This window comes from Aotus nancymaae, unplaced genomic scaffold (assembly GCF_030222135.1).
Source record: "Aotus nancymaae isolate 86718 unplaced genomic scaffold, 86718_ANA_hifiasm-v0.15.2.pri h1tg000036l, whole genome shotgun sequence".
NCBI classification, from domain to species: Eukaryota; Metazoa; Chordata; class Mammalia; order Primates; family Aotidae; genus Aotus; species Aotus nancymaae.
The window spans coordinates 58,494,289-58,522,176 of record NW_026988450.1 but is presented as its reverse complement, the minus strand read 5'-3'; the positions used below and the strand labels follow the sequence as shown (position 1 = coordinate 58,522,176).

Sequence of the window (27,888 nt, the reverse complement as noted above, 5' to 3'; positions counted from 1 at the left end):
CTAAGTGTTTATATTAAACGTCTGCTGAACTCCAGATATGTGATGTATGTGGCCGTCATAACTCTGTCAGAAAAGGAATGAGGATTGTTTTTCACATCTGATTCAGCGAACTCTTGCTGGCTCCTTCTTGCCTTATTAAAGGGCCTTCTCTACAATTTTACTGGAGATCAACATCAAACAGCAGTTTGTGATTTTTCAGAATTTAACTTTTATCTTTGTTTATGACCTGCAGACTTTTTGCCCATTTCCAATCTTCTACCTCCCATCCTTTCCAGTTTCTCAAAAATTAATGATATCATTTCTGCAGTCTTTTATGTAAGTTCTTTTGCTATCTTTCTTCCCTCATTCATTAAATATTCTTCTGAGTCTCCCCTATAAGCCAGGCTCTGTGCTCTTGGCTCTGGGGATGCAGTGATGAACAAGACAGATTTTTCCAGTTAGCATGGTTTTTGCATGCTGGTATCCTGAGCCGAAAACGACATTTAAGAGATTTGGGCACATGGGTTGGAAGTAGGAGTGGAAGGGAAAATTTTTGTCCTAATTGGAAATAACACCAGTCTGTCAATCCAACCTAAATGGCAAAATTGGAGAAAGAGAAGTTATTCCTAAATGCTAATGGTGGAGAAACTTTTAATGCTATGAAATAACATTTCAAGATAACCACATCTACTCTATGCTAAACTGTGCATGATATACTGAGGTACAAAAGAACATGCCCTCAAGGAGCTGACAGGCATACTGGCAAATATGTTGAAGCAAACAGGAAATTGCAGTGCAATGTGACAAATACTTGTTAAATTCTGGGTGAGGTCAGAAAAAGGAGGGCCACCTAATCCTCTTCCTGAAGGAGGTAAAGGTCAAGGCTAAACTGAGACCTGAAGAACAGGTAGTAGTTAGCCAGGTCCAGAGGGACAGAAAAACAATCCAGCTAGAGGGAACAGTGTGTGTGAAAACTGGAAGTCAAAAGGCTATAGTGCCTCCTTCAGGAAACTGTGAATGGCTCCATTGGCAGGTGTTGTGGTAGGACAGTCTGAAGAGATTATGGAGGGTTTGTAAATCATGATAAGGAGTTTGGACTTTGTGGACACGGGGCGCCATTGAGGAGTTTCAACAAGGGAATTGCCTAATGAGGTTTCTTCTCTGGAGCCATGTCGGAGACAAACTGCTTAGGGCCACAAGGAGCAGCTGGGCACAGTGTGATACTGTTTCAGTAATTCTGGGTGAGAAATGATGATGGCCTCAGGTGGAGCATTCAGAATAGGAAAGAGCAGACAGATGACACAGTTACTAAACAGATAGATTTGAAATCATGAACCACTTATTGTAGTGATTTTACAACTTGACTGTGCATAGAAGATCACCTGGGCAATTTGTGAAAATGGATTATGAGACTGACTTAAAGAAATTTCAGTCAGCGGATCTGGAGTATGAGTCAAGAATCTGTATTTTTAACAAATAGTGCAGGTGATACTGATGCAGGTGGTCTTCAGACTGCACCATAAAAAAACCCTAATTATTTGATGTTTCAAATGGCAATACTTCTTTTAAATATATTTCTAATATGTTAACTTTTTGCTTAAGAATGAAGATTCAATCCTGTTATTTTGGTTGAAAGTAGAGGAATGACTCAGCCCCAGGGTTTACTGTCCAAGGGCAGTCTCCTTGCTAGTGTCATCTGTGTTCACAAATTGTTTGCTCTCTGGTAAGGGATACAGAACAGAATAATGATAATTTTGTTAAGACTTTTATTGCAGATTGTTTGTAAATGTATTTTCAAAAGTTTTAGTGTGCTCCTTGCAAGAGCAAGCAAGCACTTTGGGTAGGATAGGTGGCAAAATTGCCCCAAATCTTAAAGTTCCATGCAGGTGTACTTTCCTGGTGTTTAAGGCATATTTTGAATCTTATTGTGATGTTTCAGATCCCCATTTAAGAGCTGTGTGACTTTGAGCAAGTTACCTTTGTCTACTTTCCTCACCTGCAAAATAGGAATAATAATTGTACCCCTTTCATATGCTTGATATGAAGATTAAATGAGAATGCCTGTAAAGCACTTCAAACAGTGTGTGAACATAACAAGTCATTTCTAACTATGGCTGAGAGAAGCCAGGTAATCTACAACTTATCACTTGTATTTAGAGTTTAGTCACTTAATAAATACCTTTCCTTCTTAAATCACATTACTTAAAAAAAAAAGTCTACAGTGCCCATATGCAAGAATTATAGAAAAACTTAGTGTTTAGCAGCACACATAGCAAACACATGGATAAGTAGGCTAATGATGATAATGATGAATATTTACTGTGAACTTATAGTAGTCCACATTATGACATTTAATTCTCACAAAAATGCCATGCGATAGGTGCTCTTTTAGTCCCTTTTAACAGTGAGTAAACTGAGGCATAGAGAGGTTTAGTGATTGCCTGAGGTCACACTGTCCTTAATGAAAGAGCAGATATTTGAGCCCTGGACCTGCCAATGTCAGAAACTGCTCTTAACCACAGCTGCTAAATACATATTGTCAATTACATACAGCATGGTTAGTATCACTCAGTGTTAATAAGTAAAAATGCTTCTCAAAATACATTCTACACTGTGTGTCTGTATGTTAAATTACAGTCAAGCTGCCTGCTCTCCCTTTGTCAGAGGCAGCCATTCAGGAAGCTGCTGGGGGATCTCAGGCATAGGCCTGTCTTAGAGCAGCGGTCCTCAAACTGTAGTGTCCGTATACCTGGAGGGCTTATTAAAACCTACATTACTGGGTTTCACCTCTACCCATAAGTGATTTAATCTTATAAAATGTCATCTCTGCTAAATTAGTTGTCTTCTCATTCTTCTGAGACATTGACTCTCAAAGAGTGGTCCCAAACCAGCAGCATCAGCACCACCTGGGAACATGTTTCTGACTCACTGAGGATGGTTTAAAATCTGTGCCATAATTGCCTGACTTGCTCAACAGACATTTAACTTCACAAAGACATTTTGAAGTGACAAGTCATCAGCTCTAACACATAGATACTTAGATAAAAATCAAAAGATAGAAATTTCTACTTTGCCTTTAACATTTCTAAAGCATGGTAGTTACTTCCTTATATAGACTTAAAAATTTTTTTTTTTTTAGACAGGGCCTTACTCTGTCACCCAGGCTGGAGTGCAGTGGCATGCTCATAGCTCACTGCAGCCTTGACCTCTGGTGCTCAATTGATCCTCCCATCTCAGCCTCCCAAGTAGCTGGGACTATAAGCACAAGCCACCATGCCCAGCTACTTTTTTATATTTTTTTCAGAGATGGGATTATACCATTTTGCCCAGGCTGGTTGCAAACGCCTGCGCTCAATTGATCTGCCTGGCTCAGCCTCCCAAAGTGCTGGGATTACAGACAGGAACCACTGCACCCAGCCCTAATATAGAGACATATGGTGGCTTCTCCTTCTCCAAAACAGTGGCGTTTGCCTTAAAATGAAGATGTTTTCTTCACTTGCAACTTGGAATTAAGCCTTGAAATTAGAAACAAGTTCTGAGCTGCATTCAACACCAGCACATACCCTCAGGGAAGCCTTCCCCCGTCATACTTCCTCTCCATTTTGGGACAAGAGGTTTCTCTCTCAGTGAGGTTGTAAGCATAATCCAGCAACTCTGGGTCAGTTTCCCATGTTCATGGGCTCGCCTCCTTGCCAATGCTAAGTACAGGGTTGTGGAGTGACCTAAGCCAGACTCAACAGGGCATCAGGTAATTACTGATCTTTGAGGGCTATTCAGGTTTGCAGCTACTATAAGACAAGGGGTCACCTTAGGCATGTTGGACTCTCAAATTGGGATAAGGTAAAGCAGATTCTAGTTTTACTTTTAACTCTTCATAACTACTTTTAATTCTTCATAATGACAGGGAAGAGGGTATAAATACAAATATGTAAGGACAAGTGATCCACAGAACATTTCTTTTTGCCTATGGAATATATTACTAGAGTAGATTTCCTTTTGATTTTTTTTTAGGCTCTGGAAATGCAAATACATGTTTATCAGAATGGAAAATTTAGCTAAACAAGTAACTGGAATAAAGTCAACTCATTTTCTCATTATTGGGAGAATGAAGAATAAATTATGGATAAAAAGTACACATTCTAATATAGCAAATGAATGCACTACAACTATATGGAGAATTTTAGCAATATAATGTTGAATGAAAATTGTTCCAAAGGATTTTATATACATCATGATAACCTATTCATTTTAAAAAGTTAAAAACAACTAAAAAAATTCTCAAATTCACCTTTTAAAAATATATAAATGTGATCATTCTTTGTAAAAGTGAAAGCAAGGAGATGGTCAACAGGAGATGAGATGGAGGAAGACCACATAGATGGATGTAAGTTAGTGACAATGTTCTAGCTTTTATGATGGGTGGCGGTCTCTTCATTTATTATATTAAACATAAACAAAACATAAATACATTAACAGAGCAGTCAGTAAATAAATAAAGATAGTCTTGCATGGGCCAATGATGAGAGAATATCCAGAACGAAGAATTATGATTAATCCAGTTCTTTTACATCTAAGACTCTTTTTTCTTTTATGGTAATTTAGGTTCTGGGATACATGTGCAGATCATGCAGGATTGTTGCATAGGTACACACATGGCAATGTGGTATCTGAGACACTTTAAATAAAAAGAAATTGAGAGAACAGCTTTCTAGGTCACGGAGAAAATAATGAAAGGTCACTCACCTATAGAAAAATAGTTCCATGCTTAGTTTCCGTACGGCACTCTCTGACCTGCCACTTCCTCCCCTCATACATGTCAGCAGGTTCAGCCTCTAAATGGAGATCCCAAAGGGCACAGATCAGTAGACCATTAAGGGTTGTCAGTGGAATCACTTCAGACAGAATTGTGGCTGTAGGATCCCTAGAATACGAAAAATATATGCTTGCTTTTCTTTAATATTCACCTCTCTGAGTAAAGTAAAATGTTTGCATATTTTTTTTAGAGAAGTAAAAGTGGGAATTTAGGAAAATAAAAAAGACCTGTGCATCAAATATGAGCAACTCTTAACTTGACCAGTCATAACCACTGAGGCCTATGTCTTAGAAGCTTTTAAATTTGCCTGTCTCCAAGTTGCCTTGATTGCCTCATTCCCTGCTGTTGCTTCTCATTCTTTCAACATTACCATCTCTGCATGCTGTTCCCTTCACCTTGTGCTGTCTCCACAGCTCTGCCTGCTACAGTCCTGAATTGTTGTGAATGGCTTCAAAACCTGGCTAGTTCTGTATGTCTCCTCCATGATGTCTTCATGCTTCCAGCAAGAAACAGTCTTTCCCATCGTTGACCTCTCTTAGTACCTAACTTGAGTGCCTCCTGAGACATTTGCCTCGCTCTGAAGGCAGGACTAGGGTCTCAGCCCACGTGTGCTAGCAAAGAGCTGGGGAACACACAAATCTGAACTCGTGGAGATAATGGCTCTCACCACGTGTTCTTTGTGAGCCACAGAACCTATGAGAAGGGCTTGGTCATTAGCTCCCTGTTGCTTGGTGTGCTGCAGGCCTTCCTGTGAAACTAGAGTATTATGTCAATACAGCTAAGATCTGAGGATTTACTCATTGATTTCTAATCTATAAGGAGAATTTTTACCATCCTCTGCCAAGATCATCTTCTGTGTTTTTTTTATTTTCATGCTTGTTTTGAATCCTTTCTTGCCAGTCACACCACACAACAGCCTCACCTCATTCCTTGCCCCTGTTCTAAGGTCTTCCAGATTTTGGCCTCACATGTATTGGGACCTAGATATGGTTCAAAGAGGGTAATCATGAGAAGAGAAATAAAGATAATAATGAAATTTTAAAGTGCTCACTGAGTCCCAGCACTATTTTTATGTGTTTTACATATGTTATCTTATATCATCCTTGCAACTCTATGAAATAGATACTCTTATTATTCTCCTTTCATAGAAAAAAAAATGAAGCTCAGAGAGCTTGTCTTTCCCAAGGTCACACAGCTAGTAACTGAAACTACTAAACCATATTATTTTATGAAAGGCAAAGTGAAATAACTTCATAGAGGCTGAAAATGCAAGTGAGGAAGAGAGAGAAGATAACTAATGAACCAGGGTGAAGGCTCATCAGGCTATTGGAAGGGGAGCATGGCCAAGTCCAGTGCTGGAACTCTGCTCTGTTTAAATGCAGAGAAGGTGGAGGTCAGTGCTACTGAGAAAGTCCAAGGAGTGAGCCACGTGCAAGACAGATGCAACCTTCCTGACACTCTGAGTGCCACTGCCAAGGGAGGGAAGGAAGCTGTGGGTCAGGAGGATGGTGTACCCTGGAGGTTTTCACACAGCGGGGATGAAGATGGGGATTGAAAGGTCAAGGCTGTTTGGTCTTAGGGTCAATTAAGAAAAGCCACGTTTAAGTACAGAAGTGAAGTTTAAAAAAAAAAAAAACGTTATTTAAGGGCCCCATTGGATGTCTTGGCAACAAGTTGTGAATTATGTCATCTGTTTCCCAGTAAGTGGGTGTTTTATTCTGTTTGTGGTCTAGAATTGCAAGCAGACAGCACCACCTCACTGAGATGAAGAAGAGTGGAAAATGAGGTGACTCCAAAACATTCTCAGCTTTTCCTTCTCCTTATTTTCTGGACCAAGTCATAGACTTAAATCCCAGCCCTTCCTGACCTTCTGTCATTCCTGGGGTCTCATTCCCTGTTTTTCTCTCCTAGCCCTTCATCACCTCCTTCCTCCGCTATGAGCGCCTCCTGCAATGACACCCCTGCTCCACACCCACCACCACCATTAGTGCTGCTCTTCCTGATTTAGGTTTTCCTGCCAGACAGGAGGGCAGGCATCTCATTTTGGTAAACACTGGATAAATGCTTCTCCTTAAATAGAAGCAGCAGGCTTTCCAGATAGTTCTTTTAAAGGGGCAGAAATTCAGTTCACTTCGGTAAATTTGACAAGAAATCAAAGATAAGTAACATGTACAAGTCTGGAAAATACTTCAGGGAGGATTTGCTGTTATTACTGGGTCCCTAAGATAATGAGCTAGGATGAAGTTTATGACCACGGTGGATGTAACCTTTCCCAGACCTGCTGGGTGAAAGGCAATGGGGGGAGGGCTGCCCCATGTACATGCCTGCCACTGGAGTGGTTCCTGAGTTGAGTCAGTGTGGGAGACGACGAATGCCTCTGTGCGTTTCCTTTGATGCTGTGAAGCATGTCTGCCATGGAAAATCCAGGTTGGCCCTGATGGAATAACTTAAATGCAGCATATGCTGGATTGTGAAATGTTTTTCTCTACTGAATGGCCTTTGACACCCTCAACTGCACACTGGTTGGTCCATCCTCTTTTACAACAGGATTATGAGGACTTTGAACCATGAACCAACTGTTAAGTATCCTACTAGCTTTGCAAGCCAACATTTGTGTACATGAGTTTGGCTGGAACTGGCCCAGTTTCAAACAACTTGTGCCTTATGTATGCTCCATCTTTCCCTCTGGTCCTCTGACAATGTATTCACTCCAGGAAAGTGTTCCTGGAGAGTCGTGAGAGTACAGATCATTCTGTAAATTAAATTCTTCTCTCCTGTGCACTTTGCCAGTGAATTTCTTCCTCTTCCTCTTGCTGGCCTGCCTTTGCTTCTGCTCTCTCATTGTTTACATCTCACTGAAGAAAACTCTTGCAATTTTGACAAGACTTGGAGAGAAAGTCCAGGCGCTTTTTTATCTTTGGAGCTCTCCTCCTCACAATTGGTTCATGGACCACCTGCTGCATAATCAACTATAGTAATTATCTAAAATGCAGATGGCTGGGTCACCCTCCTCCCAGATCTTCTGAACTGGAATTCTTGGGAGAGTTGCCCAGAAATATGCACTATTATTAAACTTCCATTGTAATCTTCATACACAGTTAGGTTTAGGGGTCATTGCATTATTAATTATAATTTTAAGATTCATTTTTATGACTGTGTCAAGTACTTTCTATGCATTAAATGAATTCATTTTCACAACAACCCAGTGGGGTGGGAATCATTGTCTTTGCACTTAAAACAGGACCTGACACATGGCAGGTGTTCAATAACTTTTTGCTAAACAAATAATACATTAACCTTTTAAAATGTGTGTGTATACATACATAAGTAAGCCTTAGAGAAATTAAAAAAAAAACTTGGTCAAGATACAAAGCTAGTGACAGGTGGAGCTGGGCTTTATAGCTACTTCTAGTCAGAAACTTTCACCTCCTCTTGTTTATTGAAGTTTCTTTACACCCTCTTTGCTTATCATTTCTCTCATTCACTCTTCTTCAGCAGATGGGTTGCCTGTATTTCTGCTTAGGACAGGTAGCTGAGCCAGCCCAAGGTACAGGAGTGAACTGAGTGGAGTTGTCTCTGATCCTCTTGGCCTCTTTAGGGCCTCCTCCCTTTCTCAGATCTGAGACGTTCTGAAGGCAGAGTTCTAACCCAGGAGAAACTAGAACTTTTTGGAGGAGCCCATGGGGAGTCTTTTTTAGAATCAGAATCTTCGGAAACACCCTATTGTATACACACACACACACACACACACACACACGCCCTATTGTGTACACAGAGACACACCCTATTGTGTACACACACACAGAGAGAATAAAAAAACAGAAACATGCTCTTCACTGAACAATGGCAAAAGGAAAACCACCTTTTGTAAAGAGTAATTTTAAAAATGTATGAGTAGGAAAAAAGCATTTCCTATTATAGGTCTTTTTAAGGGATAGTGTAATCAAGGCCTTTTCTGAGAAGCCATCTCCTGGCCTTTGGGCCACTGTACCAGTCAGTAGCTTCAGCTAAAATGGTATTATTAAGGGCTTGCTATATGCCGGGCATCATTCTAATTTCTCTGCATGTTTCACCTGAATTTCCACAATCTTTTAGCAATACTTAATAACCTCATCCCTAGTTTATAGATGAGGATACTAAGGCAGAGAGAGAGTAAATTCATTCCTCAAGGCACCATAGAGAGTAAGTAGAGAAGCCAAGATTCAAACCCAGGTGTCTCAACTCCAGAACTCTCTTATTACTACATAATATGGTGTGACTACTCTTATTATAAAAACATTTTCCTTAAAAAATTCTATTGTTTAAAAAGAAAAAATGGATTGTTCATACATCAGTGGACTCATATACATATTTTGTAATACAAGTAATGTGCACATGGTTAGAAAAGCCAAATGGCTCAGAAAGATAATAAAATGAAAATAAGAGTCACTTTATATCGACACTTTCATGTTTCCAAGAGACACCGCTATTAACAGATCATTTTATCCCGCAAGAACATTTTTCTTGAGGGATAAAAATCATTTTGTCCCTCAAGAAAAATGTTCTGTGCATATAACAGGTTACATATTATCTAAAGATTTATTTACAAAAAAAGCAGACTGGTAATATCCAATTTTCTGCATCTTGTTTTTCTCATCTAATAACAGGTGTTTGATATCTTTTCACTTCAACACACCCAGGATCATGTTACTCCTCTTCATGATGGCGGAGTATTCTCTTAGGCTGGTGTACCACCTGATTTAACCAGTCTGTATTGATGGATGACTAGGTTGTCTGTTTGGATCCTTATGTGCAGGATAAATTCCTAGCAGTACAGTGTTCATTTTTATGCATGTAGCATAATTCACGCTCTTACTAACTCTGTTTTCACAAACCCTTAACAGAGCTTGTATTATCAAACTCTTTTGTCCATCACATAGATGAAAAAAGTATCCTTACCTTTATTTATATTTTTAGTGGCGTTGATAGATTATATATTGCTTTTCCTGTGTATCAGCCATTTGTTTTTATTTTTCTGTCATCTGCCTATTATGTCCTTGGCCCATTTTTCTGTTATTTTTTTTTTTCCTAATTTTATGAGCTTTTGGTAAATGAAGGGAATTAGCCTTTCATCATGTATTGTAAATATTTTTTTCAGTGTATCATTTGTCTTTGACCTTCCTATTTTCCCATAAGCAGTTTTATTTTATGTAGTTGGATTTATCAATACAAATTATTCACTTCTAAATACTTCAAGTTCAAACTTCTCTTTTGTGTTTAGATGTTTGTGTGTGTGTGTGTGTGTGTATATATATATGATTTTAAGTATATGGCAGGTCCATCAATTGAACATTAATCATAATAAAAAAAACTGTTTTCTGAAACTGATATAAATGGAAATTACAATTTTTCAAGAATACTTTCATTCTCTAATGCAACAAAACCTGTGTATGTATCTTATCAATGTATTGATCATTTAACCAAATATCCCCTTTCTGAGATAAATACCTACAGGGGGTTCAGGAAAGTAATTTGCAAAAACTAAAACAAAAACCCTGTTTAAGCTGTGAAGTGTTTTTTGGATTCCTTGGCTGGACCCCCCGCAAGCCTTAGCAACTGACAGTCAGTTCTACTGAATGTACTTTAGAGCAGCTTCTTTTAATAGTGTCTTCCATAATTGCATGGGTGCACTGCTCCTGCTGCTCCTTATTAGCTGTGCTTAGCTTCAATGAAAATGGTTCCTTTCTCCTCCCTGGAGACCTGTAAATGTAAAAATTGGTGTATTTTGGTGGGTTGGGCGGGGAAGAAGGAGGCTAGGAGAGAAGGGGTGGGAACTAGGTATTTTTTGCTTTTTGTTTTAATTTGCTGCCTCTATTTGAGGTGGTCCAACCTGAATTAATTTGATAGCTTTGCAGTGATAAAGGATAAGAGAGGGTTTGGAGATACTTAAATCAGTGGTTTATAATGGCTTAATACAGCTTAGTAGAGCTCAGGATTGCTCTATATTGTGATATTCTGATGTATGAGGACTGCTCCATATCTTGAAAACAGGCAAAAATAATAACATCCTAAGAGACCAGATTACAGGCACTGCTTAAAAATATGTCTAATGAGTTATCAGTTTGGGCACGTATTCTTTTTGTTTTCATTTTTCCTTCCTTTTCTAATTCCCTGGCATTAGCAAACATGCACAGAACACTTATTACTCTAACATTATAAATAAAAGGAACATCTCCCAAAAGAGTTCATCAGTGCTGTGAAACAAAAAACTGCCAGAACTTCTGGAGGCAACTGAGCATAGCTTCTTGATAGTTGGAAAAACGCCTTCTGCCGCAGGGTGCTTAGTCATCAGGAGTTTGGCATCAGAGCATTGTCTTAAAGGTCATCAAATTCATCCTGTCTGTTCAGTCCTGGAATAACACTCCACTAACCCGGCAGCTGATCAAAAACTGTATTGATGAGGAACAAAGACTGTTGATGAGGATGACATTCATTGTTTACAAGAAACCTATGGGCCAGGTGCTGAGTATCATCTTTATTTAACCAATTAGGAATCTGGGACACAGAGAAGTGAAGTAACTTGGTTAAAACTCTCCACCTACCATGGATTAGAGGCAGGCTTTGAATCCAGGCTCTCTAGCTGAGGTTCTATGGTTTTGTTGTTGTTTGTTTTTTTGAGATGGAGTCTTGTTCTGTCACCCAGGCTGGAGTGCAGTGGCATGATCTTGGCTCACTGTAACCTCCGCCTCCCTGGTTCAAGTGATTCTCCTGCCTCAGCCTCCCAAGTGGCTAGGATTACAGGCACTCACCACCACACCCAGCTGATTTTTGTATTTTTAGTAGAGACGGGGTTTTGCCATGTTGGCCAGGTTGGTGTCGAACTTCTGATCTCAGGTAATCCGCCCACCTCGGCCTCCCAAAGTGTTGGCATTACAGGCATGAGCCACTGTGCCCAGCTGAGGTTCTCTGTTTTTAGGTTAGGTATTCTGTGTGTGATTTTAGTAACCCAAAAGAGCACTGTAACAATACCTTAGTTGCATACACTGTTTAAAGGAAATGAATAAAGAGTGCCTCTCCTTCCTTGTATCTTTGTTGCCAACTAATAGATAAATGCGGGAAGTGGGTTAGGTGTCCAACCTTTCTCTTAGTTATTTTGTTTAGTACATGAAGAGATTATATCAGATGATGTATTATATTTAGCCTTCCTGTGTATCCCTTAAAAATAATTCATTGATTTTTACATTGCATTACCCAGTTTACATTTTTTAAATTCATACATTGAAATAGTTGTGAAGTAGTATATTCATTTTTCACTATCGTAGTATTCAAATAGTCTTGAATACAGCTGCAGGGGTCCCTGAATGTGCCTTCTAATCTCTTTCAGATATACAGAAGGTAAGAGAGGGAAGTACTGAAGCAAAGTGACCTTAGGCCCTGCAAATACATAAAAGTCAATATATTGAGTTCCAGTACCAATAAAATATAGAACAAAGTTGTCCTTTTAGTTCAGAGAACATAATTACCACAGATCAAAAGCACTATGGGGTAACAATGGATTTTCAGCAATTATCTATTCCTGTTCTAGAATTTCTGCTTTTATGTAAGCAGTTAAATTACAATCAATGGGCTTTTGTGAAAGGAATGAAAACTGAGTGTTTCAGAGTAATAATTTCACATTAGAAAATAATATCTTAAACCTGATGGCTATAACCACAGGAGACCTATATTTGAAAATTGCCTATCTTTATCATTTAATAACCAAACTGGTAATTTACTGGCAAACAAAGCTGGTTGAGTTAGGCTGTCAGGAATAGCGTGTTACTGGACTGCATTACCAATCATGAATCTTTGAGATTGCAAACTACTACAGTTTAACAGTGCATTCCTTAGAGTCAACTGATGAAGTTTGGGGAACTTCTAGGAGCTCATTACATCATTAGACAAAGTCTCTCCAATCCAGAAGGAATAGCTAGTCTCAGTTCTGATAAACTGCCATGCTAATCTTCCCAGAATTCTGCTGGGAGCTGGGAGTCACTGCTGTCATCTGGCTAATGGGTCATTCTTGGTCTCGTTCCTGGAGACCTGGATTTCCTAGAGGCTGGAGTTCCTGAGAGCTCCTGGAAACCAGGGAAAGGATTTTTTTCTCTCTCTCTGCCTTGTGATTACCTACCTTCCTCTCTAGCAAAACTAATAAAACCCATCAGAGAGAGAAATCTGTTCTCCAGTTGGCCAAAGTCTGGCCTCATCTTGTACCTATGGTTCATGTTGGCCTGTTAGGGAGATGGTAATGCATAGTTTCATTAAGAACTTCTCCTGTTCCCCTGCTTCTTCCCACTGCCTTCCTGATGACAAAGCATAGTATTGAAGAAATAGCATGAAGATTTGGTCCTGAACAGGATTTATCACCTACAAGCCTCAGGCAAATCAGCCTCAGTTTCCTCCATAGTAAAATAGTGAGATTATAATATAATGAATAGAAAGCATCTTGAACAGGGCCAGGGACCTAGTAGGCACTCAAAAAAGTCATTATTATGATAATTATTCTTTACTGCTTGTTAGAAAATCAAGGATTTGGGCTATTCATAGTTTCTTTAGCTCAGAAATATGAGCTGGCTCTGGATTCTAGACCAGAAGAGGCACAAATTGTGTTGTAGGGGTTGAACAACAAGGTCAAATTAAACAGTATACCTAGATTTATTTTCAAAAGCACAAGGTACTTCACCATTTTAAAACATTCTTTTTCTTCTTCTCATTGTTCTAGCTTGCCTCTTCCACCTCCTCTCACTTCCCCAGGAAGTGTATGAGAATGTTTCCATTATTACTCTTTCAGAACATATTTTCATTAAAGTGAATTTATATAATTTTACCGTACAGCATGTTTCTATTATAATTACACACCCAACTGTAGTCTGCACTCAAAATATAATGTGATTTTTGCAAACTAATCAACATCCTTGCCTGTACTCCTACCCTGAAGCTAAAATTCCAAATTTCCGTGTAATTTACAGGTTCTATCATTGTTATCCTGTTTAAAAATGTTAAATTTCTGCTTTTCTGTTAAGGATCTATTCTTTAAAGAAAAACCAAAACTTCAGTCAGAGAAAGTCACTCCTCAGATAGTGCTGGCGCAGGCAGTCTGAGGGTCCAGGCTTTCCTCTTTCTCGACTGCCTCTAAATGGTTAACTGTCTCCAAACCTAATGTGCCAAATTGAAGTATGACTAGCTGACTGCAGAAGCCCAAAGATAAAGTCTGTTGGAAAAACTACTCTTGGACTGATAAGTATTTTGCTTTTTCTTTTGCTTGAAGTAGAGTGAGCCTGTTGTTGTCGAGTGAGAGCCTCACACACTGGAGAGCAGTGCATTTTTTGGTGTGCTTGGGTCACTGTTGACAGTGTCTGCAGGAAGACTGGCGTCTTTATGAAACCAGCCTTACTGTGTGTCTTAGCTGTGTTGATGAAACGATGTCCTTGTCCTGGGCCTTCTCTTGCCTGCTTTGAGGAAAATGCTGTGAGCCTGGAAGCTCTGGAATCTTGGCACTTGCCAATAGCGTGCAAACGCAGGGAGCAGGGACCTGGAAGGCAGAGAACTGGCCAGCGTGTTCTCCAGTTTTCTTTCCCTCATGCTTCTCTCTCCCCTGTTGTTTTTCAGGCAGTGAAGCTGATTTTAGCTCCTCGAGCAGCACAGGCAGCATTTCCGCTCCTGAGGTCCATATGTCGACTGCGGGAAGCAAGCGGTCTTCTTCTTCACGCAAGTAGGCACCGTCTCTGCTCTGTAATTAAGATGCTTTACACAGGTGACTCACCTGCATCTATGCATCCATAGAACCACCCAGCTTACTGTCTGTTCATATTTTATTATTTTTATTATTCAGTCGGTTTTTTTTTTTGGTGGGGGTTAGTGATTTTAAACTGGTACTTTTTCCTGCCTTGCCTACTATGGTCACATGGCACACCTGTGTTTGTCCATCCATGGCTGTCTGCCATCCAGCCCTTGGCTCTATGCCCACTCCTCCTTCTGTCCCTTCTCTCTTTCCCTCACTCACCTATGTACCTACCTGGGTAGGAAGCTAGTGGTCTCCCACTTTCCACCAACCTCCCCTCCATGAATCTATGAGTCTCTTAGCTGTGAAGCCTGTGACTTCACCCTTTTTTTCCCCTAGCTGGGCTTCCATTTTTAACCTTTGTGAAAGAAGCAGTTACTCCCTGACCACTCCCAGCATTTACCTGGGGAGGGAGTGAAGAAAGTGTCGTAAAGTTCATAGGCATAGGTGGCCACCCAGAGAGAACACTGGCTGGGTGTGTGGGCTCTGAAGCCAGGCTGCTTTGGCTCAAATGCCAGCACCACCAACTCCAGGCTGTGTGGCTCTGAGCAAGTTGCTTAACTACTCCATGCCTCGTTTTCCTCATCTGTAAATTAGAGCTAACTACCTCAGAGGGTTTATCGTTGGGATTAAACAAGTTAATAAAGGTAGAATGCTGAGTCAGAGCACGGAGCCTAGCAAGCTTAAACCAATGCTCTCCATTGATGTTATTTGAATTGAGGGAGAGGACTATGAGAACATGGGAGCCACTATTCACATTTAGTGGGAGGGATGGTAAGCCCCAGGATTCTGTGCTTGCTACCAGTGGCTTCGTTTATTCATTTAACAAATATTTATTGACCATCCACTATGAGGAAAGAAAACTCCACAAAATTATATTCATTCTAGTAGGACAAGAAGACCAATAAATTGAAAAATAATATAATTATTTTTTAAAAGTAATTACATTATTTTTAAAAACACTCAGGGAAAGGAGATAGAGAGTAATGTTGTTTGTGGTATATTTTAGCTTGGTGGGTTGTAGGACATTTCAGTGATGAGCTGAGCTCTGAGCAGGGACTTGAAGGAAGCTATGGAGGGAGCCACACAACATGGGGGGACCTGGCTTCTGACTTTACTGTCCTGGGCCACAGTGTCCAAGAGAGGGTTGGACTGTGTGACTTTTTAAGGTCTCTTCCTGGAGAAAATCCATTTAGTGTTTAAAAGCCTGCCTTTCCAGGACTCAGCAAGCAAATATTTTCTATTTCTTGTGGGTGAGCTGAAGATTTAGCTGATGTTTATAGAGGGACCTGAGACCCCCAGGGCACAGTTTTATCATTAAAAATATAGCTGAAGCCAACAAACCTATAAGGAAAGAGTGAAGTCCACAGTAAAAGAGCACAATTGCTCTATCCCCCGCCCCCACCTCCCACCCCCATTTTGGCAATCCCAAGTGCTTCTGGGATTATATAGGACATAATGTAAACATTCTCTGTGTAAATCAGATATGGCTTGCTCTGAGAATAAACCATTTATCTAACCCATTCAAGAAATTACGACATACACATGGAACAAGGTATCAAAGAATATAGAAAGGCAAAAAAATAAAAAAGGAAGGCCTGTAGGCAAAGCCAATTTAAATATTTCAAAGGAATTTCTGTTTGTGGTTAAATTCCAAGGTTGTGTCAATAATACAGAGTGACTAAGAGAAAATATTCTAGTTTAGAATTTATGGTTTCTTTAAGTGACCAAAAATTGATATATTAAACATAAAACAGCTAAATATAATTATATGCAAATCAGATGAATGCTTATATTAGTATCTGTTGTAGCCAAGCAACAATAGACTTCAAAGGTTTAACAAAAATTAATAGATGGAAAATTGAAAATGGCAATGTTCTATCTATTATCTTCAGTTTTTAAAAGAATCTTGGCCGGGCACAGTGGCTCACACATGTAATCCCAGCACTTTGGGAGGCCGAGGCAGGCAGATTGCTTGAGGTCAGGAGTTTGAGACCAGCCTGGCCAAAATGGTGAAACCTGGTCTCTACTAAAAATACACACACACACACACACACACACACAAAAGTAGCCAGGCATGTAAGTGGTTGCCCGTTATCCCATGTACTTGGGAGGCTGAGGCAGGAGAATGGCTTAAACCTGGGAGGCGGAGGTTGTGGTGAGCTGAGATCACACCACTGCACTCCAGTCCTGGGCGAGAGAGAAAGACTCTGTCTCAAAAAATAAATAAATAAAAGAATCTCACCCAACAGAGAGTACCATCAGTAGATTTTCATCATGGACTATCTCAGGCATTTCATGTAAATTTCATGTTCTGGAGGACTATGCATGGAGGGCAGATCCTCTAGAGTAGCCAGGTATCCCTGCCAAACTCTGTAGTAGCTTGTCATCCTTTCAATTGGCTGGTTCCCCTCTAGTGAATGAATTTTCTCTGTGGAGAATTAGCTTCCTGAAGGAAGGCTAACAGGAAGATTGGTCAAGCAATACGAGATGTGAGGAACAAGTGGAGTTGAAGAGAATATTTTTGACAAACTATTTTTAAAACAAAAGTTGAAAGGCTTACAGATTATTTTGTCTCACAGAAGGCCAACTCTACTGATATTTCTAAGTAATTTCTTAAACTAAAACACTAATCTGTTTGGAAGATAGAAATAAGACGGAAAAGAAAACCCTTGGGATTTGCAGTTAGACAGACGTGAGATTGAGGTTAGCCTCCATTATTTATCAGGTGTGTGACCCCAAGCCTCAGTTTCCTGTTTTGGGATATGGGATAATAATAGCATCTTACTCCACGGAGTTAAATGAGATGATATATGTGAGTGCTTGACATGGTGCCCAGAACTTAGTGAAAGGGTTGGTAAAAGGTGGTTTTTGTCAGTAGGGGTGAATGTAATATTAAGAGACGTGGTACTGTTGCTGCTACTGCTGCTGCTGCTGCTGCTGCTGCTGGTGCTGGTGATGGTGGTAATCATGGTGGCAGTGATTATATTAGTCTTCTAGGGCTCCATAATGCAGTACCACAGACTGGATGGTCTAAACAACAGAAATATATTTACTCACAGTTCTGGAGATGGGAAGTCTGATACCAAGCTGTCTGCAGGGTTGTGTTCTCCTGAGGCTCCTCTCCTTGGCTTGTAGTGGCCATCTTCTCCCTCTGTCTCTACATTATCTTCCCTCTCTTTATGCCTGTTCAAATTCCTTCTTTTTATAAGGACACCAGTTAAATTGGATTAGGGCCCACCCTAACTGCCTCATTTTAACTTAATCACTTTTTAAAAGCCCTGTCATTCTGTGGTACTGGGAGTTAGGACTTCAACATATCAATTTGCAGAGGGTGACACAATTCAACCCTAGATCATGGTGAAGGTGATGATGATGATGATGATGGTGGTGATAATAATATTACCTGAAGTCCAGAGCCAATGGTCAGGGAATAGAAATTCACCCAGGTCACTCATGAGGTTTCTCCTTCACTCTTCTTTTTCTCTAACCTTCCAGTTGCTGTATTCAGGTTTGTAGAAGGGTGCAGGGTCAGCAGAATTTTCTCTCCTCTTTGTGGACTTCGTTCTTCTTGTCCACCAGACCAAAGGATCTCGGATGGGCTGAAGAGGATAGCATTGGGTTTGCCAGTACATGGCATGGCAAACATGGAATCTCAGCTTCCCCTTTGAAAATGTTTACTATCAATGCCTATAATGAGTTTGTACCTATATATGTTAGCATTTGAACTATTAAATGAAGAGAACTGATATTTTTAAGCATGTTGCTTCTTTTTAAAAAGTTAGCTCTTACAGACTGTGCATGGTGGCTCACACCTGTAATCCCAGCACTTTGGGAGGCCGAGGCTGGCGGATCACGAGGTCAAGAGATCGAGACCATTCTAACATGGTGAAACCCCATCTCTACTAAAAATAGAAAATTAGCTGGGCTTGGTGGCACGTGCCTGTAGTTCCAGCTACTTAGGAGGCTGAGGCAGGAGAATCACTTGAATCCAGGAGGCGGAGGTTATAGTGAGCCAGGATTGTGTCACTGCATTCCAGCCTGGTGACAGAGTGAGACTTTGTCTCAAAAAATAAAGTTAGCTATTATAAATAGTCTGATAATTTATTTCCTGAACAATATTCAGAGACCATAGGAAATAGTGCTAGGGTCACAGAAGGTCCTCAGTGGAAGTTAACTTGGAATAAAATTCTCCAAGTCAAAATATGGGACAGCTCTTTACATTCCCACCTAGCCTGTAATAGTTAATCCTCCATATTTCTCAAAATCAGATTAAGAAATAGTCTGGTTGGTGCCAGACTTAGAAGTGAAGCATGGAAAAGAAAATGCACACCAGGGTACATGTTCTTTTCAGCTACTCGTGAAGTTCTTTCTACCACAGCCTGCTGAATTTGGTTTGTCAGAAAGCCATCAGCCCATCTGTTCCATGTAAAGTGTCCTCTTCTCACGAAGAGAAGAGCGGCATTCATTTATTCAAATGAATTTCAAAAGGAAAGAACTTTCACTTTAGAACTTGGTTACATTTTGTTTATGTTTGATTTGCTAGGTTGACAGCCAGTTGAAATTATATTTGATTGTAAATAAGTAATGGTTTCAAAGCCAAGTATACCCCTATGCACACTCGCATTCACATTTACACACATTTCTCATTAAGATGTCAGTTGATATAGCTGTGCAAAGAAAGGATTGTCAGGAAGCAGTACTACTATATGAAGGGTATCTTGTTTTCTCTCTCTTTTTTTGCCATCGAGTAATATTCCTGACATAGAACTTTTATCCTGTTTAAGTAATTTCAACATTCTCAAGATGCTTCCTTACACTAGTGGGTATCAAATCTCTGCAACAGGTGAGGTTTGAACAAGTTTATACTCTAATAATACTCTAGTTGAGTTACACTTAATAGCTTGTAGAATGCACTCACATTCATTCTTTAATTTTCACATGAATTCTGTGAGGAAGGTAGGAAAGGTGCATGTGTGTGCGTGTGCGTGTGCTTGTGCGTGTGTGTTTTGATCCTTATGTTAAGTGGCTCACTTGCTTAAGTTCCTACTAAGTGGCAGTTCCAGTGACTCACGCCTGGTTTATTTATTTAGCAGTCCTTTAGGGAACACTTACCATGTATCAAAAGTAGGAGGATAGAAAGAACAGGCTGTGTTTCTGCCCTCAAGGATGGCCTAGTCTAGCAGGAAGGACAAGTAAGTAGGCAGTTGTGACACCATGTGATAAGTCCAGTGGTGGAAATTTGCACCAAATTTTAGAGAGCATTAAAAGGTGCTCCTACACAGGCCTAGGGAAGGAAGAATTCAGAGAAAGCTCTGTAGAGTAAGTCCCTATCAGTCTCAAAGTAGGAAGTATCCTGGTATCCAGGGGCTTAGGGAAGGGAGCAGGAGAACATTCTAGCAGAGATTATGAGATCAAAAAGCTACGGATGGTCAAGCATGCATCCTTCAGTAAGTCATTTGGAATGCTATAGTACAGAGGGAGGAGGGAGGAGTGGTGGAGGATGGGGTTGAATGGAGTGGTGGGATTGGACCTTGTGAACCATCTTACGGAGGCTGGCCTTTGTTCTGGAGGCAGTGGGGAACCATCAAAAGGCTTTGAGGAGGACAGTGAATCAGATTCCATTTTGAAAGACCACTCCAGCCACAGGCCAGCCTTCTACTGGAGGGAGCAGGGCAAGAGGCAGGAGAACCAAGATGGGCTGTTATAGCATTTCAACAATTAAATGACAAAGGTTGTCTTAAGTCATTGGGGCTAGAAAAAAATGAAAAAATAGTTTTTTAAGTGATCAAAATTACAGACTATACATTTATGTGTGTTCTGTTTATCTGCCCTGTTTTCTTCTCCTCCTTTATGGGCTACCACCTTCCCCCATCCTCCAAATGAACCACCTTAATTTTCTTACCCTGACATGAACCAAACGCAAATGCTTCTAAACTGAAACAGGTGGACTAGAACAAAAACCACATCTTGAAAACAGCCTCCAAAATAAACCTGAGCTAAGTCAATATTCTACATTGTGTATGTTCTTAGCAGGCTATTGGGTGTAATCCAAAACAAGCTTTATGGTCAGAAACTATTTGAAAGAACAACAGAGGGAGAGGTTGCTTGTGCTGTTGACAGAAGGAGAGAAAACACCAGCCAGGTGGGAAGAAGGCTACTCCTAAGGACAGTCTACACAAATAACTGTATTGCCCCTTTCAACGCTATAAATTGGATTTCCTTAGATTTAGGGAGTAAGACATTAGACCTTGGGCATCTGTAGCCCCAAGGATTTTAACATTTTTCATGCTTTTCTCCCAGTCGAGGTCCTCATGGGCGGAGTAATGGAGCTTCATCACACAAGCCTGGCAGCAGCCCATCATCTCCGCGGGAAAAGGACCTTCTGTCCATGCTGTGCAGGAATCAGCTGAGCCCTGTCAATATCCATCCCAGTTATGCACCTTCTTCCCCAAGCAGTAGCAACTCAGGCTCCTACAAAGGAAGCGACTGTAGCCCCATCATGAGGTGAGTCCTGCTCACCTAATTCATGCACCTTAGTTTGTCCTACTTGGTAAGCTGTTCTTTAAAAAAGAAAAACAAAAAGTTAGACAACTCTTGATCCCTTGCCTGATTCTACAAGATACTGCGCTTTCTTTTCCCACATTCAGCTGATTCTTCAAGGGCTGCTGCAGAAATAGCACAAACCACAGTTTCTAACAAGGCACAACAGTCCAAGCAGTTCCTGGATAGGGAGAGAAAATAACACAGAGGCAGCAGGAGGCTGAGGCAGGAGAATTGCTTGAATCCAGCAGGCAAGGCAGAGGTTCCAGTGAGCCAAGATCACACCACTGCACTCCAGCCTGGGCAACAGAGCAAGACTCCATCTCAAAAAACAAACAAAAACAACTTAAGATGATTCTGTAGGCATCTGTTGCTCCAGAGGTGTGTGAAAGGTGGGGAGTGGGATCCAACTCAGTCTGGAGCAATCAGAGGAGGTCTCCCTGAGAAAGTGAAATGGAATTGAAGTCTAAAGAGCAAGCAAGAAGTTAATTTGTATGAGGCTATGGGGAGTGTGGAGTAGAAAGAAGGAACTGCATTTCCAAAGAGACCACGACAGGAAGACTGGATGGTAGGCATGGACACAGATCATCCTGGAGGCAGGCAGGTGCTCAGGGAGCTGGCAGCACAGTGGCTGAGACTGGGTTCAGAGTCAGAGGGAGCTGGCTACCTTCCTCCTTCGATCTTCTTCCTGCTGGGCAGCCCTGTTCTTGTCAGTCAGCTCTCTTACAACAGGGATTCCCAGCTCCCAGCCAGGCCTGAGAGGAGTCAAGATTCCAGCAAGGGCTGTTTTGTAAAACATTGAGCTCTCTTATAAAACACACTGGGGAGAGTTAAATAGAGGTAGAAACTTCTTCCCTTCAGAAGGACCTTTCCATTTCCTCCAAACAGGCATACTCACAGCAGAGATTGATTTTAGAACAACTTGCATTCAGCAAATAGCCATCAGGATCTTTAGGCAGTGGCACACTGTGCAGAAAGTTAGGTCACCTTGCTTGCTTTCTTCTCTTCTGCCCAGGCCCATCCTCAGTCCCCCACCCATTGTGCCGCATGTTACTCTGAACTGACAGTTCTGGCACCTGGACAATTGTGCATTATTATGTATAAGACCATTCCTAAGCCATAGAAAATTCTCCTTTTCCACTGTCCCTATTCTCTCCATAAATACACAAATACCTGCCTCAATCTTCAAAGCAATTAACAGTCTTAAGATTGGCAGTTCTATTACAGCTCACCTTCTGAAGTGAGGTCACCTGTTATTGAGGTTTAAGACCCCAGCACACAGCTGCCATTCCTTCTCAAGCTGTTAACTATGTCTGGCTCAATGTGGGTGGCTTTAACAAAGTGCCCTAGACTTTGGTCCAAATCTTTCGAGAACCATGGGCTACATACTGCAGGCTTAGGTCTGACATCAGGGTGCCAGCAAGATCTGGTTCCGGGGAGGATTGTCTTCTGGGCTGCAGACTGCTGACCTCTTATTGTATCCTCACAAGGTGGAAAATAAAAGCTAGAAAGCTCTCTGGGGTTCCTTTTATATTACTTCCCAAAGTCCTCACCTCCTAATGCCATCATATTGGGGTAAGAATTTAAACGTATGAATTCTGAAGGGCACAACATTCAGTTGATAACACTGTGTGTTACTTTTCTTTATATAGAAAAGGAAATAGCAAAAGTAACGTTTCATTACTTTGTTTCAGGCGTTCTGGAAGGTACATGTCTTGCGGTGAAAATCATGGTGTCAGACCCCCAAACCCAGAGCAGTATTTGACTCCTCTGCAGCAGAAAGAGGTTACAGTGAGACACCTAAAGACCAAGCTGAAGGAATCCGAGCGCCGACTCCATGAAAGGTGAACCTACCTTCCTTGCACAGTGGGGTTTGCGATAGCTGCTTTTTCCATAAAATGAAATATGAACCCAACCTACAGAAAGAAAAGAAAAAATGATTGTATTCAGTTTTTGTCAAATTTTTAAAATCAGCCTCTGAAAAGAGCCATTTCATAATTCTGTGTGATTTGACTGTTGCAGGAGTTCAGGGAGACCTGTAGGTTAGAGGGCATCCTTTTGTTGTTGTTGTTGTTGTTGTTGTTGTTTTTTCCCAGTGTGTACAGCTTTGAGGTGAATAATTGGGTGTGTGCATGACTTTTTAAATGGCAAAAACACGTGCAGGAACAATCCCATACTTCCAGCAGAACAGGTAATTAAAAGTGAACTGGCCTTTTCTTCCACAATGGTCACACACCATGGACCAATTAAGCCCTGTTTATATTCGTGCACGAATGGATATCTGTGTGCATTGTGATTCCTGCATGCTATTTTTGTGCCGAAGGAAGGGGCTCATTGTTCTTGGCCAAGTGTTGTTGAAAAAAAAAAAAAGCCCATGCTTAAGAGATCTTATCTTGGAGAGAAGACCTTTGATATCTTGGCAGCAGGCCAGTTTTTCTGCTTGATGATTTTCCCCTGGAACATTTTGGAACAGACCAGAAAAGCTCTGACCAGTGTAGCTGTGAGTTCAGGGTGAAGGTGGCATTTGCATTCTCTAAGAGTCTGGGGTTAGCTACCTGATCAGCTCAAACCTCTTCCTCTGCTGCCACAAAGATATGGAGAAAACTCACTGACCTTGGTTGCTAAAACTGTGAGCAGATAAGGGCATAGACTGTGAGGAGAGGACATTTTTCATCTTCCAAATTAATTTGGTTCCTCATCTGTCTGAAATAGAACTGAGACCCAAACTCTCTTCTGGGGTGAGTCAAACCCTGAGTCTGGAAGTGTTTGGTCTGTGGTTTGAGGAGTCCATGGGAGGATTTGAGCACTCAAGGGAGGAAGAAATGAGAATTTAGCAAATCCTGGGAAAATATTCTAGCCTAAACTTAAAGAGCAATATTGATGTTTCTTTATATATATGAGGATCCTGACTACTCTGACTTCCTATCCACTGAGAATGTAAGGACTGACTGTGAAAAAATTCTATGTAGGAAAGAATTTATATACCAATATCTTGAATAGGGTTGTCCAGTGAAGGATCTGAAAATTAGGATAGATTCTCCTTAGTGTGGGATGAATTCAGTATTATCCTGAGAGGAGATCGAATAAGCAGTTGTCAACATGTAAAGTCCCTGCCACGTGGAGCATTTTATGATTTCCAAAATGTTTATCATTGGAATACCATCAGAACAATTTAGCAAGGCTAAAACTTACCAGTCTCCCCTTTGTCTTTGATAGGTAATTAAAAGTGAACTGGCCTTTTCTTCCACAAACTATAGACATTAGGAACAGGTAGGCTATGGAGATAAAAACAGGCTAAGAGAGGCTAAGTTGTTCTAATCATAAAGTTTCAAATATTGAGGGTTGAGTTGAAGACTTGTAACACATTTTGGGCAATGTCTGACCCATAATGAGTACTCAAAAAAAAAAAAAAAAAGGAAATTGTGGTAGCTATTTTGATTCTGATTCTGATTACTATTATTACTTTAGCCATTTTACAATTAAAGAGAAAGTTCATGGCTAATCTCTGCCAAAGAGAAAATGTACTGCTTCTTTAAGTTTAGGCCGGAATGTTTTCTCAAGTTGTGTTGTATTAGATTATGAGCTCTTGGCTCTTTGCCAGAACTGTCTATTGCCCAGATCAAAGTTAATTTTTTTTTATTAACCATGCTTTTGTTGGCACTCTAGGGAAAGTGAAATCGTGGAGCTTAAGTCCCAGCTAGCCCGCATGCGAGAGGACTGGATTGAGGAGGAGTGCCACCGAGTAGAGGCCCAGTTGGCACTCAAAGAAGCCAGGAAAGAGATTAAACAGCTCAAACAGGTCATTGAAACCATGCGGAGCAGCTTGGCTGATAAAGATAAAGGCATTCAGAAATATTTTGTGGACATAAACATCCAAAACAAGAAGTTGGAGTCTCTCCTTCAGAGCATGGAGATGGCACACAGTGGCTCTCTGAGGGATGAACTGTGCCTAGACTTTCCATGTGATTCCCCAGAGAAGAGCTTAGCCCTCAACCCACCTCTTGACACAATGGCAGATGGGTTATCTCTGGAAGAGCAGGAAACGGGGGAAGGGGCTGACAGGGAGCTGCTGGTGGGAGATAGCATAGCCGACGGCACAGATGTATTAGATGAGATGGTGACAGCCGCCACCACAGAATCTGGTGACCTGGAGCTTGTGCATTCCACCCCTGGGGCTAACGTCCTGGAGCTGCTGCCCATGGTGGTGGGTCAGGAGGAGGGCAGTGTGGTGGTGGAGCGAGCTGTCCAGACCGACGTGGTGCCTTACAGCCCTGCCATCTCGGAGCTCATTCAGAATGTGCTGCAGAAGCTCCAGGACCCCTGTCCATCAAGCTTGGCATCCCCTGATGAGTCTGAGCCAGACTCGATGGAGAGCTTCCCAGAGTCCCTCCCTGCCTTAGTGATTGATTTAACTCCAAGAAATCCAAACTCAGCCATCCTTTTGTCTCCCGTGGAGACCCCTTATGCCAAGGTGGATGCGGAAGTTCATGCAAACCGCGTCATGAGAGAGCTGGATTTTGCAGCCTGCCTGGAAGAGAGGTTGGATGGGGTCATCCCACTGGCTCGTGGGGGCGTCATGAGGCAGTACTGGAGCAGCAGCTTCCTGGTGGATTTCCTGGCTGTGGCTGCCCCCGTGGTCCCCACGGTTCTGTGGGCATTCAGTACTCAGAGAGGGGGAACGGATCCTGTCTATAACATCGGGGCCTTGCTCAGGGGCTGCTGCGTGGTTGCCCTGCATTCGCTCCGCCGCACTGCCTTCCACATCAAAACCTAAATAGAAGTTGTTGTTAACCGTGTGCCAATGTGTCCCATGTGGGTTGTGCCAGGTAGAGAAACAGGAGGTCGATCTGTGACGGTCTCTATTCTGTTGTTTTGCTCCTCGGTATTTGATTTGCACTATATTTAGTTGAAGCCTGTTCACTGTTTAAAACCAGAGGTATCTTCAAAGGCATGGAGACCTGGTTCCAGTAAATGTCCCACCAGTGCAGTATAGAAAGCATGCTTATGACCCTGCCGTGTCGTCTGAGGTACCCGTTCTTATCCTAGTGGTTCAGGAAGAGAAAAAGCAGTTTGCACTTTCAAGACAGCTTCTCTAAGGCTGGCATGTTATCTCCTTGCTTTGCTTTGTGCCGTTTTAAAATGTGTAATTGTTCCAGCATTCCAATGGTCTTGTGCATAGCAGGGGACTGTAACCAAAAATAAACATGTATTTGTGTAATTGGTTTGAAGAAGTCTTGAATAGCTCTTTAGTGTCTTACTTGGGGTTGATAAGATTTAAGTGTTTGCAATTTTTTACTAAATGTAGCTCCAAAGTCTTAAATGGCTTGTTTGTTCTTAAACTGTTAATTGATGAAACTGTGTGTAAGTTTACAATGTACTAACTTATTTTTTGCTTATTATATATAGTGTTTTATTGGCAATTGTAACCACACACTTCAGCATGATGAAAATAAAGATTAGTGTTTCCATTTAAATGTTTTATCCTCCTATAAAATAATCATTTCTGTGATTTTACTTAAATGTATAAGGAAGACAATAAATAGCAAATCTTACACTTTATCAATAGGGGTCTGTAAGAATTGAATAAATGAGAAAGAGGGAAAAAGAGTTATTAAAGAAAGGTGAAAATTTCCTACCCTTACTTAAAAAGCATCATTTCTGAATAAAAGTAGCTTTGTTTGCTCTTAAATTACCCACGCACTTGTTTGTCCACAAGATGTTTGTAAACATCTTGAGGGTTTTCAGGAACGTTGGGTTGATTTCTCTTAGGCATGCTTAAGAGTGTGCAGGAGAGGGAGAATATGTTAGTGCCATATAGCTTTCTTCCCCAGAATAAGGATGAGGGCTGGTGGCTGGGAAGGGATAAGAAGGTATTTGATCTATATTCATTTGGTGCTTACACCAAAATTTTGAGATTAGCATTTTACACATATAAGGGAGCTAAGCCTCAAAGAGAAAAAATGTTCAGGATCTCAGAGCTCATCTCCAGAATCCATGATTTCAAGTGTTTGTTTGCAAAAGGCTTTTCTACTTTACCACACAAAGAGAAGTGACCTGGAGAATACCCTAAGTTCTCATCCAGAAACTCTTCTTCCATAGTACTTATCACCTTTAAACATACCACTTTTTTTATATAATGCCTTGGTTATCACCCATCTTCCATACTGTATATTAACTCCATAAGGGCATGGATCTGTGTTCTGTTTTGTTCACAGATGTGTGTCAAGAACCTAGAACAAATAAAGAAAGAATAAAAGTTAGTATTTGATAGCACAACAGGGAACTTATAATCAATAATAATTTAATTGCACATGTTAAAATAACTAAAAGAGTATAATTGAATTGTTTTTAACACAAAGGATACTTGAGAGGATGGATACCCTATCTTCCATGATGTGATTATAACACACACATTGCATGCCTGTACCAAAATATCTCATGAGCCCTATATAGACACCTACTGGGTACCCAAAAAATACTTTTAAAATATTTTAATTTTTTAAAAATAAATGAAAATTTAAAAAGAACTGAATACAGTACCTGGCATATAGTGGGAAGTCTAAAAATTGCTGTTGAATGAATGAATTAATCCAGCAAATACCAGGTACTCAGATACTAACTAGGCACTTTCCAGGATGGGTCTTAAATAGTGAAAGAGACAAGAAAGAGACAGACAAGGTTTCTGTCCTCAAGGAGCTTATATTCTGTATCTGTGAAGGTCACAACATGCCAACAAATAAGCAAAAGATGGTTT

At 40.8% G+C, this 27,888-nt stretch overlaps 1 protein-coding gene across 5 annotated transcripts in view; it reads left to right on the top strand.

Moving 5' to 3' along the window:
* SYBU (syntabulin) overlaps nucleotides 1–26,827 on the top strand; it is a 75,565-nt gene extending 48,738 nt beyond the window's left edge. For 4 of the 5 annotated variants that reach the window (XM_012443274.2, XM_012443273.3, XM_012443277.3 and 1 more), the window contains 4 exons: nucleotides 14,420–14,522; nucleotides 20,895–21,098; nucleotides 22,829–22,978; nucleotides 24,801–26,827. In XM_012443274.2, the coding sequence (XP_012298697.2) occupies nucleotides 14,420–14,522; nucleotides 20,895–21,098; nucleotides 22,829–22,978; nucleotides 24,801–25,908 (1,565 nt within the window). In that variant the 3' untranslated portion in view covers nucleotides 25,909–26,827. The remainder of the gene's footprint in view (nucleotides 1–14,419; nucleotides 14,523–20,894; nucleotides 21,099–22,828; nucleotides 22,979–24,800) is intronic. The other variant, XM_012443276.3, reaches the window with a different exon arrangement.
* The last annotated feature ends 1,061 nt before the right edge of the window (nucleotides 26,828–27,888 follow it).